We start from the raw sequence: 17,006 nt of genomic DNA on the forward strand, positions 1-17,006 counted from the left end.
TGACATACCTGGTCTACAATGTTGTCGCCATAACGTACAACACCCCATTTCATAACACAGAAACTGTTACAATATATACTAAAAGTAAAAGCTTTATAAATGGTAATCCAGAAAGTCCTATTTAGTGCCTACTCCTCCAGCCTCCTCTCTAATCCTACGGTCGCAGTGTTCCCCAGCACGAAAGAGGAAGTCCACGCTTTAAATATTTCTCCACAATATAGTTCAGTTCTCAGTGTGCCATAGTGATCCCATGGTTTAACTTAAATGAAAGTCCTACATCTGGACTGTCTTATTTATGTGTACAAGAATCTCACATGAAAGAGCTTCTGCTATAAATGAAGTGGTTTTCCAGAGACAAATTCACAACATACTTTATTTTGTATAGGTTGTTTTTCCATTCCGGAGTATAACTGAACGCATACAGGACTGAGAGAAAACTTCATAAATATTGGTTTTCATTTTTTTTAGTTAAAATGTCCAGGCAGAGAGTTGGTGTTTCTCCCAGTTTTTTATTGAAGATGTGTTTTATCAGAAAGTTCTGCATTGCTGACAATCCACATTGTGAACCTCAGGGGTGCAGGGTCCTCTCCCCCCTTCAGGAGTAGCTGGACGGCTTGCTTCCTGAGTCGTCATCTTGGGAACCCATGCTCTGCAACACACAATAGTGCCGGTTACACACAGGAGGATCTGTTACTTGCAACATGTAAACTGTGTGCTGATGCCTCTTTATAGAAGTACTAGTTAACACATAGGGGTATATTTACTAAGGTCCCGATTTTGACCGAGATGCCGTTTTTTCATCAAAGTGTCATCTCGGTAATTTACTAAACTCAAATCACGGCAGTGATGAGGGCATTCGTAATTTTTGGGTAGTCCATGAAAATAATTACGAATGAATACACCATCGGTCAAAACGCGGCTGTTTAAGTATGAATCTCGGTCATTTACTAAGAAGTGCAAAGCAAAAAAAAATAAAACACTGCCGTGAAAAATTACAACTCGTAAAAAAGTGCTAAAAAAAAAAAAACAGACCTGCTTTTTTAATCCGTGATTGTATAGGCATGCAGGGATCCATGAGATCCGTGCATGTATATCAGTGGGAAGGGGTGGGAAAGTGGTTATTTTCTTAAAAAATATTGCGTGGGGTCCCTCCCTCCTAAGCATAACCAGCCTCGGGCTCTTTGAGCCGATCCTGGTTGCAGAAATATGGGGAAAAAATTGACAGGGGTTCCCCCATATTTAAGCAACCAGCATCGGGCTCTGCGCCTGGTCCTGGTTCCAAAAATACGGGGGACAAAAAGAGTAGGGGTCCCCCGTATTTTTAAAACCAGCACCAGGCTCCACTAGCTGGACAGATAATGCCACAGACGGGGGTCACTTTTATATAGTGCCCTGCGGCCGTGGCATCAAAAATCCAACTAGTCACCCCTGGCCGGGGTACCCTGGGGGAGTGGGGACCCATTCAATCAAGGGGTCCCCCCCCCCAGCCACCCAAGGGCCAGGGGTGAAGCCCGAGGCTGTCCCCCCCATCCAATTGGCTGCGGATGGGGGGCTGATATCTTTTCATTTTCACAAAAGGCTATTGTTTTTAGTAGCAGTACTACAAGGCCCAGCAAGCCTCCCCCGCATGCTGGTACTTGGAGAACCACAAGTACCAGCATGCGGCGGAAAAACGGGCCCGCTGGTACCTGTAATACTACTACTAAAAAAATACCCAAAAAAAGACAAGACACACACACACCTTGAAAGTAAAGATTTATTACATACATCCACACAAACATACAAACATACTTACCTATGGCCCCACGCAGGTCGGTCCTCTTCTCCAGTAGAATCCAAGGGGTACCTGTTGAATAAATTATACTCACCAGCTCCAGGGTCCCAGGCTCCTCGTAGCATCCATTTGTAATCCACGTACTTGATTAAAATAAAAAAACAGAGAGCCGAGCCACGCACTGAAAGGGGACCCATGTTTGCACATGGGTCCCCTTTCCCCGAATGCCAGCAACCCACTCTGACTTCTGTCTAAGTGGGTTTCTTCAGCCAATCAGGGAGCGCCACGTTGTGGCACCCTCCTGATCGGCTGTGTGCTCCTGTACTGACTGACAGGCAGCACGCGGCAGTGTTACAATGTAGCGCCTATGCGCTCCATTGTAACCAATGGTGGGAACTTTCTGCCCTGCGGTTGACCGAAAGTGACCTCACCGCTGAGCAGAAAGTTCCCACCATTGGTTACAATGGAGCGCATAGGCGCTACATTGTAACACTGCCGCGTGCTGCCTGTCAGTCAGTACAGTGGCACACAGCCGATCAGGAGGGTGCCACAACGTGGCGCTCCCTGATTGGCTGAAGAAACCCACTTAGACAGAAGTCAGAGTGAGTTGCTGGCATTCGGGGAAAGGGGACCCATGTGCAAACATGGGTCCCCTTTCAGTGCGTGGCTCGGCTCTCCGTTTTTTTATTTTAATCAAGTACGTGGATTACAAATGGATGCTACGAGGAGCCTGGGACCCTGGAGCTGGTGAGTATAATTTATTCAACAGGTACCCCTTGGATTCTACTGGAGAAGAGGACCGACCTGCGTGGGGCCATAGGTAAGTATGTTTGTATGTTTGTGTGGATGTATGTAATAAATCTTTACTTTCAAGGTGTGTGTGTCTTGTCTTTTTTGGGGTATTTTTTTAGTAGTAGTACTACAGGTACCAGCGGGCCCGTTTTTCCGCCGCATGCTGGTACTTGTGGTTCTCCAAGTACCAGCATGCGGGGAGGCTTGCTGGGCCTTGTAGTACTGCTACTAAAAACAATATCTTTTCATTTTCACAAAAGGCTATCAGCCCCCCATCCGCAGCCAATTGGATGGGGGGGGACAGCCTCGGGCTTCACCCCTGGCCCTTGGGTGGCTGGGGGGGGGGGGGGGCGGACCCCTTGATTGAATGGGTCCCCACTCCCCCAGGGTACCCCGGCCAGGGGTGACTAGTTGGATTTTTGATGCCACGGCCGCAGGGCACTATATAAAAAAGTGACCCCCGGCTGTGGCATTATCTGTCCAGCTAGTGGAGCCCGGTGCTGGTTTTAAAAATACGGGGGACCCCTACTCTTTTTGTCCCCCGTATTTTTGGAACCAGGACCAGGCGCAGAGCCCGATGCTGGTTGCTTAAATATGGGGGAACCCCTGTCAATTTTTTCCCCATATTTCTGCAACCAGGATCGGCTCAAAGAGCCAGAGGCTGGTTATGCTTAGGAGGGGGGACCCCACGCAATTTTTTTAAAAGTTTAACAGTGTTTATTTAAAAAAAATAAGAATTTACTTACCGATAATTCTATTTCTCGTAGTCCTTAGTGGATGCTGGGAACTCCGTAAGGACCATGGGGAATAGCGGCTCCGCAGGAGACTGGGCACAAAAGTAAAAGCTTTAGGACTACCTGGTGTGCACTGGCTCCTCCCCCTATGACCCTCCTCCAAGCCTCAGTTAGGATACTGTGCCCGGACGAGCGTACACAATAAGGAAGGATATTGAATCCCGGGTAAGACTCATACCAGCCACACCAATCACACCGTACAACCTGTGATCTGAACCCAGTTAACAGCATGATAACAGAGGAGCCTCTGAAAAGATGGCTCACAACAATAATAACCCGATTTTTGTAACAATAACTATGTACAAGTATTGCAGACAATCCGCACTTGGGATGGGCGCCCAGCATCCACTACGGACTACGAGAAATAGAATTATCGGTAAGTAAATTCTTATTTTCTCTGACGTCCTAGTGGATGCTGGGAACTCCGTAAGGACCATGGGGATTATACCAAAGCTCCCAAACGGGCGGGAGAGTGCGGATGACTCTGCAGCACCGAATGAGAGAACTCCAGGTCCTCCTCAGCCAGGGTATCAAATTTGTAGAATTTAGCAAACGTGTTTGCCCCTGACCAAGTAGCTGCTCGGCAAAGTTGTAAAGCCGAGACCCCTCGGGCAGCCGCCCAAGATGAGCCCACTTTCCTTGTGGAATGGGCTTTTACAGATTTTGGCTGTGGCAGGCCTGCCACAGAATGTGCAAGCTGAATTGTACTACGAATCCAACGAGCAATAGTCTGCTTAGAAGCAGGAGCACCCAGCTTGTTGGGTGCATACAGGATAAACAGCGAGTCAGATTTTCTGACTCCAGCCGTCCTGGAAACATATATTTTCAGGGCCCTGACTACGTCCAGCAACTTGAAGTCCTCCAAGTCCCTAGTAGCCGCAGGTACCACAATAGGCTGGTTCAAGTGAAACGCTGAAACCACCTTAGGGAGAAATTGAGGACGAGTCCTCAATTCTGCCCTGTCCGTATGAAAAATTAGATAAGGGCTTTTATAGGATAAAGCCGCCAATTCTGAGACACGCCTGGCTGAAGCCAGGGCTAACAGCATTACCACTTTCCATGTGAGATATTTTAAGTCCACAGTGGTGAGTGGTTCAAACCAATGTGATTTTAGGAACCCCAAAACTACATTGAGATCCCAAGGTGCCACTGGAGGCACAAAAGGAGGCTGTATATGCAGTACCCCCTTGACAAACGTCTGAACTTCAGGAACTGAAGCCAGTTCTTTCTGGAAGAAAATCGACAGGGCCGAAATTTGAACCTTAATGGACCCTAATTTTAGGCCCATAGACAGTCCTGTTTGCAGGAAATGCAGGAAACGACCCAGTTGAAATTCCTCTGTAGGGGCCTTCCTGGCCTCACACCACGCAACATATTTACGCCAAATACGGTGATAATGTTGCACGGTTACATCCTTCCTGGCTTTGATCAGGGTAGGGATGACTTCATCCGGAATGCCTTTTTCCTTCAGGATCCGGCGTTCAACCGCCATGCCGTCAAACGCAGCCGCGGTAAGTCTTGGAACAGACAGGGTCCCTGCTGGAGCAGGTCCTTTCTTAGAGGTAGAGGCCACGGGTCCTCCGTGAGCATCTCTTGAAGTTCCGGGTACCAAGTCCTTCTTGGCCAATCCGGAGCCACGGGTATAGTCCTTACTCCTCTCCTTCTTATGATTCTCAGTACCTTGGGTATGAGAGGCAGAGGAGGGAACACATACACTGACTGGTACACCCACGGTGTTACCAGAGCGTCCACAGCTATTGCCTGAGGGTCCCTTGACCTGGCGCAATATCTGTCCAGTTTTTTGTTGAGGCGGGACGCCATCATGTCCACCTTTGGTTTTTCCCAACGGTTCACAATCATGTGGAAGACTTCTGGGTGAAGTCCCCACTCCCCCGGGTGGAGGTCGTGTCTGCTGAGGAAGTCTGCTTCCCAGTTGTCCACTCCCGGAATGAACACTGCTGACAGTGCTATCACATGATTTTCCGCCCAGCGAAGAATCCTTGCAACTTCTGCCATTGCCCTCCTGCTTCTTGTGCCGCCCTGTCTGTTTACGTGGGCGACTGCCGTGATGTTGTCCGACTGGATCAACACCGGCTGACCCTGAAGCAGAGGCCTTGCTTGACTTAGGGCATTGTAAATGGCCCTTAGTTCCAGGATATTTATGTGAAATGACGTTTCCATGCTTGACCACAAGCCCTGGAAATTTCTTCCCTGTGTGACTGCTCCCCAGCCTCTCAGGCTGGCATCCGTGGTCACCAGGACCCAGTCCTGAATGCCGAATCTGCGGCCCTCTAGAAGATGAGCACTCTGCAACCACCACAGGAGAGACACCCTTGTCCTTGGAGACAGGGTTATCCGCTGATGCATCTGAAGATGCGATCCGGACCATTTGTCCAGCAGATCCCACTGAAAAGTTCTTGCGTGGAATCTGCCGAATGGAATTGCTTCGTAAGAAGCCACCATTTTTCCCAGGACCCTTGTGCATTGATGCACTGACACTTGGCCTGGTTTTAGGAGGTTCCTGACTAGCTCGGATAACTCCCTGGCTTTCTCCTCCGGGAGAAACACCTTTTTCTGGACTGTGTCCAGAATCATCCCTAGGAACAGCAGACGTGTCGTCGGAATCAGCTGCGATTTTGGAATATTTAGAATCCACCCGTGCTGTCGTAGTACTACTTGAGATAGTGCTACTCCGACTTCTAACTGTTTCCTGGACCTTGCCCTTATCAGGAGATCGTCCAAGTAAGGGATAATTAAGACGCCTTTTCTTCGAAGAAGAATCATCATTTCGGCCATTACCTTGGTAAAGACCCGGGGTGCCGTGGACAATCCAAACGGCAGCGTCTGAAACTGATAGTGACAGTTCTGTACCACAAACCTGAGGTACCCTTGGTGAGAAGGGCAAATTGGGACATGGAGGTAAGCATCCTTGATGTCCAGAGACACCATATAGTCCCCTTCTTCCAGGTTCGCTATCACTGCTCTGAGTGACTCCATCTTGAATTTGAACCTTTGTACGTAAGTGTTCAAGGATTTCAGATTTAAAATAGGTCTCACCGAGCCGTCCGGCTTCGGTACCACAAACAGCGTGGAATAATACCCCTTTCCCTGTTGTAGGAGGGGTACCTTGATTATCACCTGCTGGGAATACAGCTTGTGAATGGCTTCCAATACCGCCTCCCTGTCGGAGGGAGACGTTGGTAAAGCAGACTTCAGGAACCGGCGAGGGGGAGACGTCTCGAATTCCAATTTGTACCCCTGAGATACTACCTGCAGGATCCAGGGGTCCACTTGCGAGTGAGCCCACTGCGCGCTGAAATTCTTGAGACGACCCCCCACCGTACCTGAGTCCGCTTGTAAGGCCCCAGCGTCATGCTGAGGACTTGGCAGAAGCGGGGGAGGGCTTCTGTTCCTGGGAAGAGGCTGCCTGCTGCAGTCTTTTTCCCCTTCCTCTGCCCCGGGGCAGATATGAGTGGCCTTTTGCCCGCTTGCCCTTATGGGGACGAAAGGACTGAGCCTGAAAAGACGGTGTCTTTTTCTGCTGAGAGGTGACCTGGGGTAAAAAGGTGGATTTCCCAGCCGTTGCCGTGGCCACCAGGTCCGATAGACCGACCCCAAATAACTCCTCCCCTTTATACGGCAATACTTCCATATGCCGTTTGGAATCCGCATCACCTGACCACTGTCGCGTCCATAACCCTCTTCTGGCAGAAATGGACAGCGCACTTACTCTTGATGCCAGAGTGCAAATATCCCTCTGTGCATCTCGCATATATAGAAATGCATCCTTTAAATGCTCTATAGTCAGTAATATACTGTCCCTGTCCAGGGTATCAATATTTTCAGTCAGGGAATCCGACCAAGCCACCCCAGCACTGCACATCCAGGCTGAGGCGATTGCTGGTCGCAGTATAACACCAGTATGTGTTTATATACTTTTTAGGGTATTTTCCAGCTTCCTATCAGCTGGCTCCTTGAGGGCGGCCGTATCAGGAGACGGTAACGCCACTTGTTTTGATAAGCGTGTGAGCGCCTTATCTACCCTAGGGGGTGTTTCCCAACGCGCCCTAACCTCTGGCGGGAAAGGGTATAATGCCAATAATTTTTTAGAAATTAGCAGTTTTTTATCGGGGGAAACCCACGCTTCATCACACACTTCATTTAATTCATCTGATTCAGGAAAAACTACGGGTAGTTTTTTCACACCCCACATAATACCCTTTTTTGTGGTACTTGTAGTATCAGAAATGTTCAAAACCTCCTTCATTGCCGTGATCATGTAACGTGTGGCCCTACTGGAAAATACGTTTGTTTCCTCACCGTCGACACTGGAGTCAGTGTCCGTGTCTGGGTCTGTGTCGACCATCTGAGGTAACGGGCGCTTTAGAGCCCCTGACGGTGTTTTAGACGCCTGGACAGATACTAACTGATTTGCCGGCTGTCTCATGTCGTCAACAGTCCTTTGTAAAGTGCTGACGCTATCACGTAATTCCTTCCATAAGACCATCCAGTCAGGTGTCGACTCCCTAGGGGGTGACATCACTATTACAGGCAATTGCTCCGCCTCCATACCATTTTCCTCCTCATACCTGTCGACACAACGTACCGACACACAGCACACACACAGGGAATGCTCTGATAGAGGACAGGACCCCACTAGCCCTTTGGGGAGACAGAGGGAGAGTTTGCCAGCACACACCAGAGCGCTATATATATATACAGGGATAACCTTATATAAGTGTTTTTCCCTTATATAGCTGCTGTATTGATTTATCTGCCAAATTAGTGCCCCCCCTCTCTTGTTTTACCCTGTTTCTGTAGTGCAGGACTGCAGGGGAGAGCCAGGGAGCTTCCCTCCAACGGAGCTGTGAGGGAAAATGGCGCTTGTGTGCTGAGGAGATAGGCCGCCGAGAAGGGGGCGGAGCCTTTCTCCCGCTTTTTTAAGGAAAAACTGGCAGGGGTTAAATGCATCCATATAGCCCAGGAGCTATATGTGATGTATTTTTTGCCATCTAAGGTGTTTTTATTGCGTCTCAGGGCGCCCCCCCCCAGCGCCCTGCACCCTCAGTGACCGGAGTGTGAAGTGTGCTGAGAGCAATGGCGCACAGCTGCGGTGCTGTGCGCTACCTTATTGAAGACAGGACGTCTTCTGCCGCCGATTTCCCGGACCTCTTCAGTCTTCTGGCTCTGTAAGGGGGCCGGCGGCGCGGCTCTGGGACCCATCCATGGCTGGGCCTGTGATCGTCCCTCTGGAGCTAATGTCCAGTAGCCTAAGAAGCCCAATCCACTCTGCACGCAGGTGAGTTCGCTTCTTCTCCCCTTAGTCCCTCGGTGCAGTGAACCTGTTGCCAGCAGGACTCACTGAAAATAAAAAACCTATACTTAAACTTTTTCACTAAGCAGCTCAGGAGAGCCACCTAGTGTGCACCCTTCTCGTTCGGGCACAAAAATCTAACTGAGGCTTGGAGGAGGGTCATAGGGGGAGGAGCCAGTGCACACCAGGTAGTCCTAAAGCTTTTACTTTTGTGCCCAGTCTCCTGCGGAGCCGCTATTCCCCATGGTCCTTACGGAGTTCCCAGCATCCACTAGGACGTCAGAGAAAAAAAAAAAAAATGAACCCCAGCACGGATCACACAGATCCGGCCGAGATTCATTTTGAAAAAGTCGGCAGTGTTTTGCTAATCACTGCCGTAAAAAACAGAAAAAAAACACGAATGACATCGGAAAACCCGAAAAGGCAAAATACGGCAGCTTAGTAAATTAGTCGTAATCAATTCAAAAAGTTGCAATTTTACACTGTCGATGTCATTCGTGATTGATCTTTGACCTTTTTCGGAGAAATATACGAATTTTAGTAAATATACCCCATAAAGTCTGGGGCAGATGTATTAAGCATGGAGAAGTGATAAAGCAGAGATAAGTGCAAGGTGATAACGCACCAGCCAATCAGCTCCAATATGTAAACTGACATGAGCTGATTGGCTGGTGCGTTATCACCTTCCACTTATCACTGCTTTATCACTTCTCCAAGCTTAATACATCTGCCCCGTTCCTTAGGATGTTACAAGCTATATGTGGCATTAAGTAAAAATCCAGAGAAATGCAACTTTAGACTGTATACCAAAATGAAACAGAAGTGATGCCAATTGTATAAGGTGGCACAGATCTCCAGTTACTGCTGCTTTTCTCAAGTTCCATTTATAGGCAAGTGACAACCTTGGAAAAGGTAGTGGGATGAATCACAGAAGTCAGGGACGTGGTATAAGAGTTCCACATTCACTATGGGTCTAGATCAGAAGTTCTCAAACTTGGTCCTCGTGGGCCCACACAGTGCATGTTTTGCAGGTAACCCAGCAGGTGCACAGGTGTATTAATTACTCACTGACACATTTTAAAAGGTCCACAGGTGGAGCTAATTATTTCACTTGTGATTCTGTGAGGAGACCTGCAAAACATGCACTGTGTGTGCCCCCGAGGACCAAGTTTGAGAACCTCTGGTCTAGATACTGAGTTAAGAATACAGTAAGAAAGAGCAAGTAACTTTGCACCTTGGTAAAACCCTATTGCCCTGCAGGTGGGGCATATGCAACATGTGCAGAGAGATTTAGATCTGGGAAGGACGCGTTCATAATCAAATTTAAATTGCAGCGTAAAGCTAAAGCTGACCAGCATTTGTGAGCTACACGTAAATGCAGCCTGCATTTACTCTGCATGCAAGAAAAATGTATTTGCATTTCCTGCACTGCAGTATTGTGTGTCCAGGTGCACAGTTACTCTTTCTATATTCCCTACTCAAAATCAGGCCTGTGTCCACATTCAGAATGTGGACACATGAATGATTGGGGGGTAGTTGGTTGGTTAGCCATAGCCCCACGGCTAACTAGCCGCGCCACCCCAGGCGGGTTAGGGAAGGGGACAGGGGATGGGTAAGATAATTTCCCTTTCACCAGTCAGCATTCTGAAGGTCGGGATACCGGTGTCGGCCATGTGACCGCCAGCATCACAACCACCGGTCAGATGTATCACACCCACATAATGTTCAGGAAATTGTGAATGTGAACAATATGGGGGGAATTCAAAAAGAGGATTTTGGTACTTACCGATAAATCCATTTCTCAGAATCCTCTAGGGCAGTGGTTCTCAAACTCGGTCCTCAGGACCCCACACAGTGCATGTTTTGCAGGTAACCCAGCAAGTGCACAGGTGTATTAATTACTCACCGACACATTTTAAAAGGTCCACAGGTGAAGCTAATTATTTCACTTGAGATTCTGTGAGGATACCTGCAAAACATGCACTGTGTGGGGTCCTGAGGACCGAGTTTGAGTACCTGTGCTCTAGGGGACACTGGAGCTTCCTTAGACATTAGGGGTGTGAAGCTTGCAACCGGAGGTGTGGCACAATCTAAAATTAGTATTGTCTGCACAGCCGGCTCCTCCCCCTTCACATCCCTCCTCCCTCAGTTTTGAAAATTTGACTGAGAGAATAGGACATGATACTATAGCACCTGGTGAGGAACCGAACTGTACAACAAATCAAGCAGCATCCAAGAAACTTCTTTAACCGAAAAACTAACACTTTTTGAACGAACTGTTTGAACAAGAACCATAAACTCTGCAGGTCGACAGCACCGAGGCGGGCGTCCAGTGTCCCCTAGAGGATTCAGAGAAATGGATTTATCGGTAAGTACCAAAATCCTCTTTTCTCTTTCATCCACTAGGGGACACTGGAGCTTCCTTAGACATTAGGGGACGTCCCAAAGTTATCCCCCAGGGAGGGAGTGCTGTCAGTAACCTGCCAAACCAAACGTCCGAACTGGGAATCTTCGGTCGCAAAGGTATCAAACTTGTAAAATCTTGCGGACGTGTGGGCTGAGGACCACGTCGCCGCACTGCAAAGTTGAGAAGTGGAAAAACTTCTGGCAGCTGCCCAGGAGGCACCCACTAATCGGGTGGTATGAGCACCCGTCTGAACCAGAACCTGTTTGCCACAGGAATGAAAAGCTTGCCGAATGGCAAGTCGAATCTATCTGGACAAAGACTGCTTAGATGCTGGCCAACCCTTCTTAGGCCCATCATAAAGAAAAAACAAATGGTCCGACTTTCTGAAGGACGACGTAACTTGTACGTATACCTGTAAAGCTCGGACAACACGTACCCATCTGCGAGACCCTGGAAAGATGGAACCACAAATGGCTGGTTTACGTGAAACCCCGAAACAACTTTAGGCAGGAAATCCGCTCTTGTACGGAGTTCAGCCCTATTCTCATGAAAAGTTAAAATAAAAAGGAGGGCTTCATACACGATAAGGCTCCCAACTCAGAAACCCGCCTGGCCGAAACCAAGGCAAGCAATAACGAGTCCTTCCAAGAGAGATATCACAGGTCTGTTCTTGCTAACAGCTCAAAAGTAGGTGATTAAAATTTTTTTTTTTTTACTAAATCTTAACACCAAATTTAAGTCCCCTGGTGCAATAGGAGGACGAAAAAGGGGGCTGCATACTCAGAACCCCCTGTAAATAGGTTTGAACCTCCGGCAAGTACGCTTACCGCTGTTGAAAATAAGATTTTACTTACCGATAAATCTATTTCTCGGAGTCCGTAGTGGATGCTGGGGTTCCTGAAAGGACCATGGGGAATAGCGGCTCCGCAGGAGACAGGGCACAAAAAGTAAAGCTTTTTCCGATCAGGTGGTGTGCACTGGCTCCTCCCCCTATGACCCTCCTCCAGACTCCAGTTAGGTACTGTGCCCGGACGAGCGTACACAATAAGGGAGGATTTTGAATCCCGGGTAAGACTCATACCAGCCACACCAATCACACCGTACAACTTGTGATCTAAACCCAGTTAACAGTATGATAACAGCGGAGCCTCTGAAAGATGGCTTCCTTCAACAATAACCCGAATTAGTTAACAATAACTATGTACAATTTATGCAGATAATCCGCACTTGGGATGGGCGCCCAGCATCCACTACGGACTCCGAGAAATAGATTTATCGGTAAGTAAAATCTTATTTTCTCTATCGTCCTAGTGGATGCTGGGGTTCCTGAAAGGACCATGGGGATTATACCAAAGCTCCCAAACGGGCGGGAGAGTGCGGATGACTCTGCAGCACCGAATGAGAGAACTCCAGGTCCTCCTTAGCCAGAGTATCAAATTTGTAAAATTTTACAAACGTGTTCTCCCCTGACCACGTAGCTGCTCGGCAAAGTTGTAATGCCGAGACCCCTCGGGCAGCCGCCCAAGATGAGCCCACCTTCCTTGTGGAGTGGGCCTTTACAGATTTAGGCTGTGGCAGGCCTGCCACAGAATGTGCAAGTTGGATTGTGCTACAGATCCAACGAGCAATCGTCTGCTTAGACGCCGGAGCACCCATCTTGTTGGGTGCATACAATATAAACAACGAGTCAGATTTTCTGACTCCAGCTGTCCTTGCAATATATATTTTTAATGCTCTGACAACGTCCAGTAACTTGGAGTCCTCCAAGTCACTTGTAGCCGCAGGCACTACAATAGGCTGGTTCAGATGAAATGCTGACACCACCTTAGGGAGAAAATGCGGACGAGTCCGCAGTTCTGCCCTGTCCGAATGGAAAATCAGATATGGGCTTTTGTAAGATAAAGCTGCCAATTCTGACACTCTCCTGGCAGAAGCCAGGGCTAGAAGCATGGTCACTTTCCATGTGAGATATTTCAAATCCACCTTTTTTAGTGGTTCAAACCAATGAGATTTTAGGAAATCCAAAACCACATTGAGATCCCACGGTGCCACTGGAGGCACCACAGGAGGCTGTATATGCAGCACTCCCTTAACAAAGGTCTGGACTTCAGGGACTGAAGCCAATTCTTTTTGAAAGAAAATCGACAGGGCCGAAATTTGAACCTTAATAGATCCCAATTTGAGACCCATTGACAATCCTGATTGCAGGAAATGTAGGAATCGACCCAGTTGAAATTCCTCCGTCGGAGCACTCCGATCTTCGCACCACGCAACATATTTTCGCCAAATTCGGTGATAATGTTGCACGGTTACTTCCTTCCTTGCTTTAATCAAAGTAGGAATGACTTCTTCCGGCATGCCTTTTTCCTTTAGGATCCGGCGTTCAACCGCCATGCCGTCAAACGCAGCCGCGGTAAGTCTTGAAACAGACAGGGACCCTGCTGAAGCAAGTCCCTCCTTAGAGGTAGAGGCCACGGATCTTCCGTGATCATCTCTTGAAGTTCCGGGTACCAAGTCCTTCTTGGCCAATCCGGAACCACTAGTATCGTTCTTACGCCTCTTTGCCGTATAATTCTCAATACTTTTGGTATGAGAGGCAGAGGAGGAAACACATACACCGACTGGTACACCCAAGGCGTTACCAGCGCGTCCACAGCTATTGCCTGCGGATCTCTTGACCTGGCGCAATACCTGTCCAGTTTTTTGTTGAGGCGAGACGCCATCATGTCCACCATTGGTCTTTCCCAACGGGTTACCAGCATGTGGAAGACTTCTGGATGAAGTCCCCACTCTCCCGGGTGAAGATCGTGTCTGCTGAGGAAGTCTGCTTCCCAGTTGTCCACTCCCGGGATGAACACTGCTGACAGTGCTATCACATGATTCTCTGCCCAGCGAAGAATCCTTGCAGCTTCTGCCATTGCACTCCTGCTTCTTGTGCCGCCCTGTCTGTTCACATGGGCGACTGCCGTGATGTTGTCCGACTGGATCAACACCGGTTTTCCCTGAAGCAGAGGTTCTGCCTGGCTTAGAGCATTGTATATTGCTCTTAGTTCCAGAATGTTTATGTGAAGAGACGTTTCCAGGCTCGTCCATACTCCCTGGAAGTTTCTTCCTTGTGTGACTGCTCCCCAGCCTCTCAGGCTGGCGTCCGTGGTCACCAGGATCCAATCCTGTATGCCGAATCTGCGGCCCTCCAATAGATGAGCACTCTGCAACCACCACAGAAGAGACACCCTTGTCCTTGGAGACAGGGTTATCCGCAGGTGCATCTGAAGATGCGACCCTGACCATTTGTTCAACAGATCCCTTTGGAAAATTCTTGCGTGGAATCTGCCGAATGGAATTGCTTCGTAAGAAGCCACCATTTTTCCCAGGACTCTTGTGCATTGATGTACAGACACCTTTCCTGGTTTTAGGAGGTTCCTAACAAGCTCGGATAACTCCTTGGCTTTTTCCTCCGGGAGAAAAACCTTTTTCTGAACCGTGTCCAGAATCATCCCTAGGAACAGCAGACGAGTTGTCGGCATTAACTGGGATTTTGGAATATTCAGAATCCACCCGTGCTGTTTTAGCACTTCCTGAGACAGTGCTAATCCCATCTCTAGCTGTTCTCTGGACCTCGCCCTTATTAGGAGATCGTCCAAGTATGGGATAATTAATACGCCTTTTCTTCGAAGAAGAATCATCATCTCGGCCATTACCTTTGTAAAGATCCGAGGTGCCGTGGACAATCCGAACGGCAGCGTCTGAAACTGATAGTGACAGTTTTGTACAACGAACCTGAGGTACCCCTGGTGTGAGGGGTAAATTGGAACGTGGAGATACGCATCCTTGATGTCCAAGGATACCATAAAGTCCCCCTCTTCCAGGTTCGCTATCACTGCTCTGAGTGACTCCATTTTGAACTTGAACTTCTTTATGTACAGGTTCAAGGACTTCAGATTTAGAATAGGCCTTACCGAGCCATCCGGCTTCGGTACCACAAAAAGAGTGGAATAATACCCCTTCCCTTGTTGCAGAAGAGGTACCTTGACTATCACCTGCTGAGAGTACAGCTTGTGAATGGCTTCCAACACCGTCTCCCTTTCGGAGGGGGACGTTGGTAAAGCAGACTTCAGGAAACGGCGAGGTGGATCTGTCTCTAATTCCAACCTGTATCCCTGAGATATTATCTGCAGGATCCAGGGATCTACTTGCGAGTGAGCCCACTGCGCGCTGTAATTTTTGAGACGACCCCCCACGGTCCCCGAGTCCGCTTGAGAAGCCCCAGCGTCATGCTGAGGCTTTTGTAGAAGCCGGGGAGGGCTTCTGATCCTGGGAAGGAGCTGCGTGTTGCTGTCTCTTCCCTCGACCTTTGCCTCGTGGCAGATATGAATAGCCCTTTGCTCTCTTATTTTTAAAGGAACGAAAAGGCTGCGGTTGAAAAGTCGGTGCCTTTTTCTGTTGGGGAGTGACTTGAGGTAGAAAGGTGGATTTCCCGGCTGTAGCCGTGGCCACCAAATCTGATAGACCGACTCCAAATAACTCCTCCCCTTTATACGCCAAAACTTCCATATGCCGTTTTGAATCCGCATCGCCTGTCCACTGTCGCGTCCATAAAGCTCTTCTGGCCGAAATGGACATAGCACTTACCCGTGATGCCAGTGTGCATATATCCCTCTGTGCATCACGCATATAAAGAAATGCATCCTTTATTTGTTCTAACGACAGTAAAATATTGTCCCTGTCCAGGGTATCAATATTTTCAATCAGGGATTCTGACCAAACTACCCCCGCACTGCCCATCCAGGCAGTCGCTACAGCTGGTCGTAGTATAACACCTGCATGTGTGTATATACTTTTTTGGATATTTTCCATCCTCCTATCTGATGGATCTTTAAGTGCGGCCGTCTCAGGAGAGGGTAACGCCACTTGTTTAGATAAGCGTGTTAGCGCCTTGTCCACCCTAGGAGGTGTTTCCCAGCGCTCCCTAACCTCTGGCGGGAAAGGGTATAATGCCAATAATTTCTTTGAAATTATCAGCTTTTTATCAGGGGCAACCCACGCTTCATTACACACGTCATTTAGTTCTTCTGATTCAGGAAAAACTATAGGTAGTTTTTTCATACCCCACATAATACCCTGTTTAGTGGTACCTGTAGTATCAGCTAAATGTAACACCTCCTTCATTGCCAAAATCATATAACGTGTGGCCCTACTGGAAAATACGGTTGATTCGTCACCGTCACCACTGGAGTCATCGCCTGTGTCTGGGTCTGTGTCGACCGACTGAGGCAAAGGGCGTTTCACAGCCCCTGACGGTGTTTGAGTCGCCTGGACAGGCACTAATTGATTGTCCGGCCGTCTCATGTCGTCAAACGACTGCTTTAGCGTGTTGACACTATCCCGTAGTTCCATAAATAAAGGCATCCATTCTGGTGTCGACTCCCTAGGGGGTGACATCCTCATATTTGGCAATTGCTCCGCCTCCACACCAATATCGTCCTCATACATGTCGACACACACGTACCGACACACAGCAGACACACAGGGAATGCTCCTAACGAAGACAGGACCCACTAGCCCTTTGGGGAGACAGAGGGAGAGTTTGCCAGCACACACCAAAAGCGCTATATATATATCAGGGATAGCCTTATAATAAGTGCTCCCTTATAGCTGCTTTGTTATATCAAAATATCGCCATAAATGTGCCCCCCCCTCTCTGTTTTACCCTGTTTCTGTAGTGCAGTGCAGGGGAGAGACTTGGGAGCCGTCCTGACCAGCGGAGCTGTGAGAGGAAATGGCGCCGTGTGCTGAGGAGATAGGCCCCGCCCCTTTTCCGGCGGGCTCGTCTCCCGCTATTTAGAAAAATTAGGCAGGGGTTAAATATCTCCATATAGCCTCTAGGGCTATATGTGAGGTATTTTTAGCCTTTATAGGTACTCA

General features: G+C 48.5%; 1 protein-coding gene across 2 annotated transcripts in view; it reads right to left on the reverse strand.

The window, feature by feature from the left end:
• Positions 1–355: 355 nt before the first annotated feature.
• The window catches only part of COPS3 (COP9 signalosome subunit 3), a 34,738-nt gene continuing 18,087 nt past the window's right edge, over positions 356–17,006 (reverse strand). For both annotated transcript variants that reach the window (XM_063934833.1, XM_063934832.1), the window contains exon 12: positions 356–649. In XM_063934833.1, the coding sequence (XP_063790903.1) occupies positions 596–649 (54 nt within the window). In that variant the 3' untranslated portion in view covers positions 356–595. The remainder of the gene's footprint in view (positions 650–17,006) is intronic.

Source organism: Pseudophryne corroboree, chromosome 7, assembly GCF_028390025.1.
Source record: "Pseudophryne corroboree isolate aPseCor3 chromosome 7, aPseCor3.hap2, whole genome shotgun sequence".
NCBI classification, from domain to species: domain Eukaryota; kingdom Metazoa; phylum Chordata; class Amphibia; order Anura; family Myobatrachidae; genus Pseudophryne; species Pseudophryne corroboree.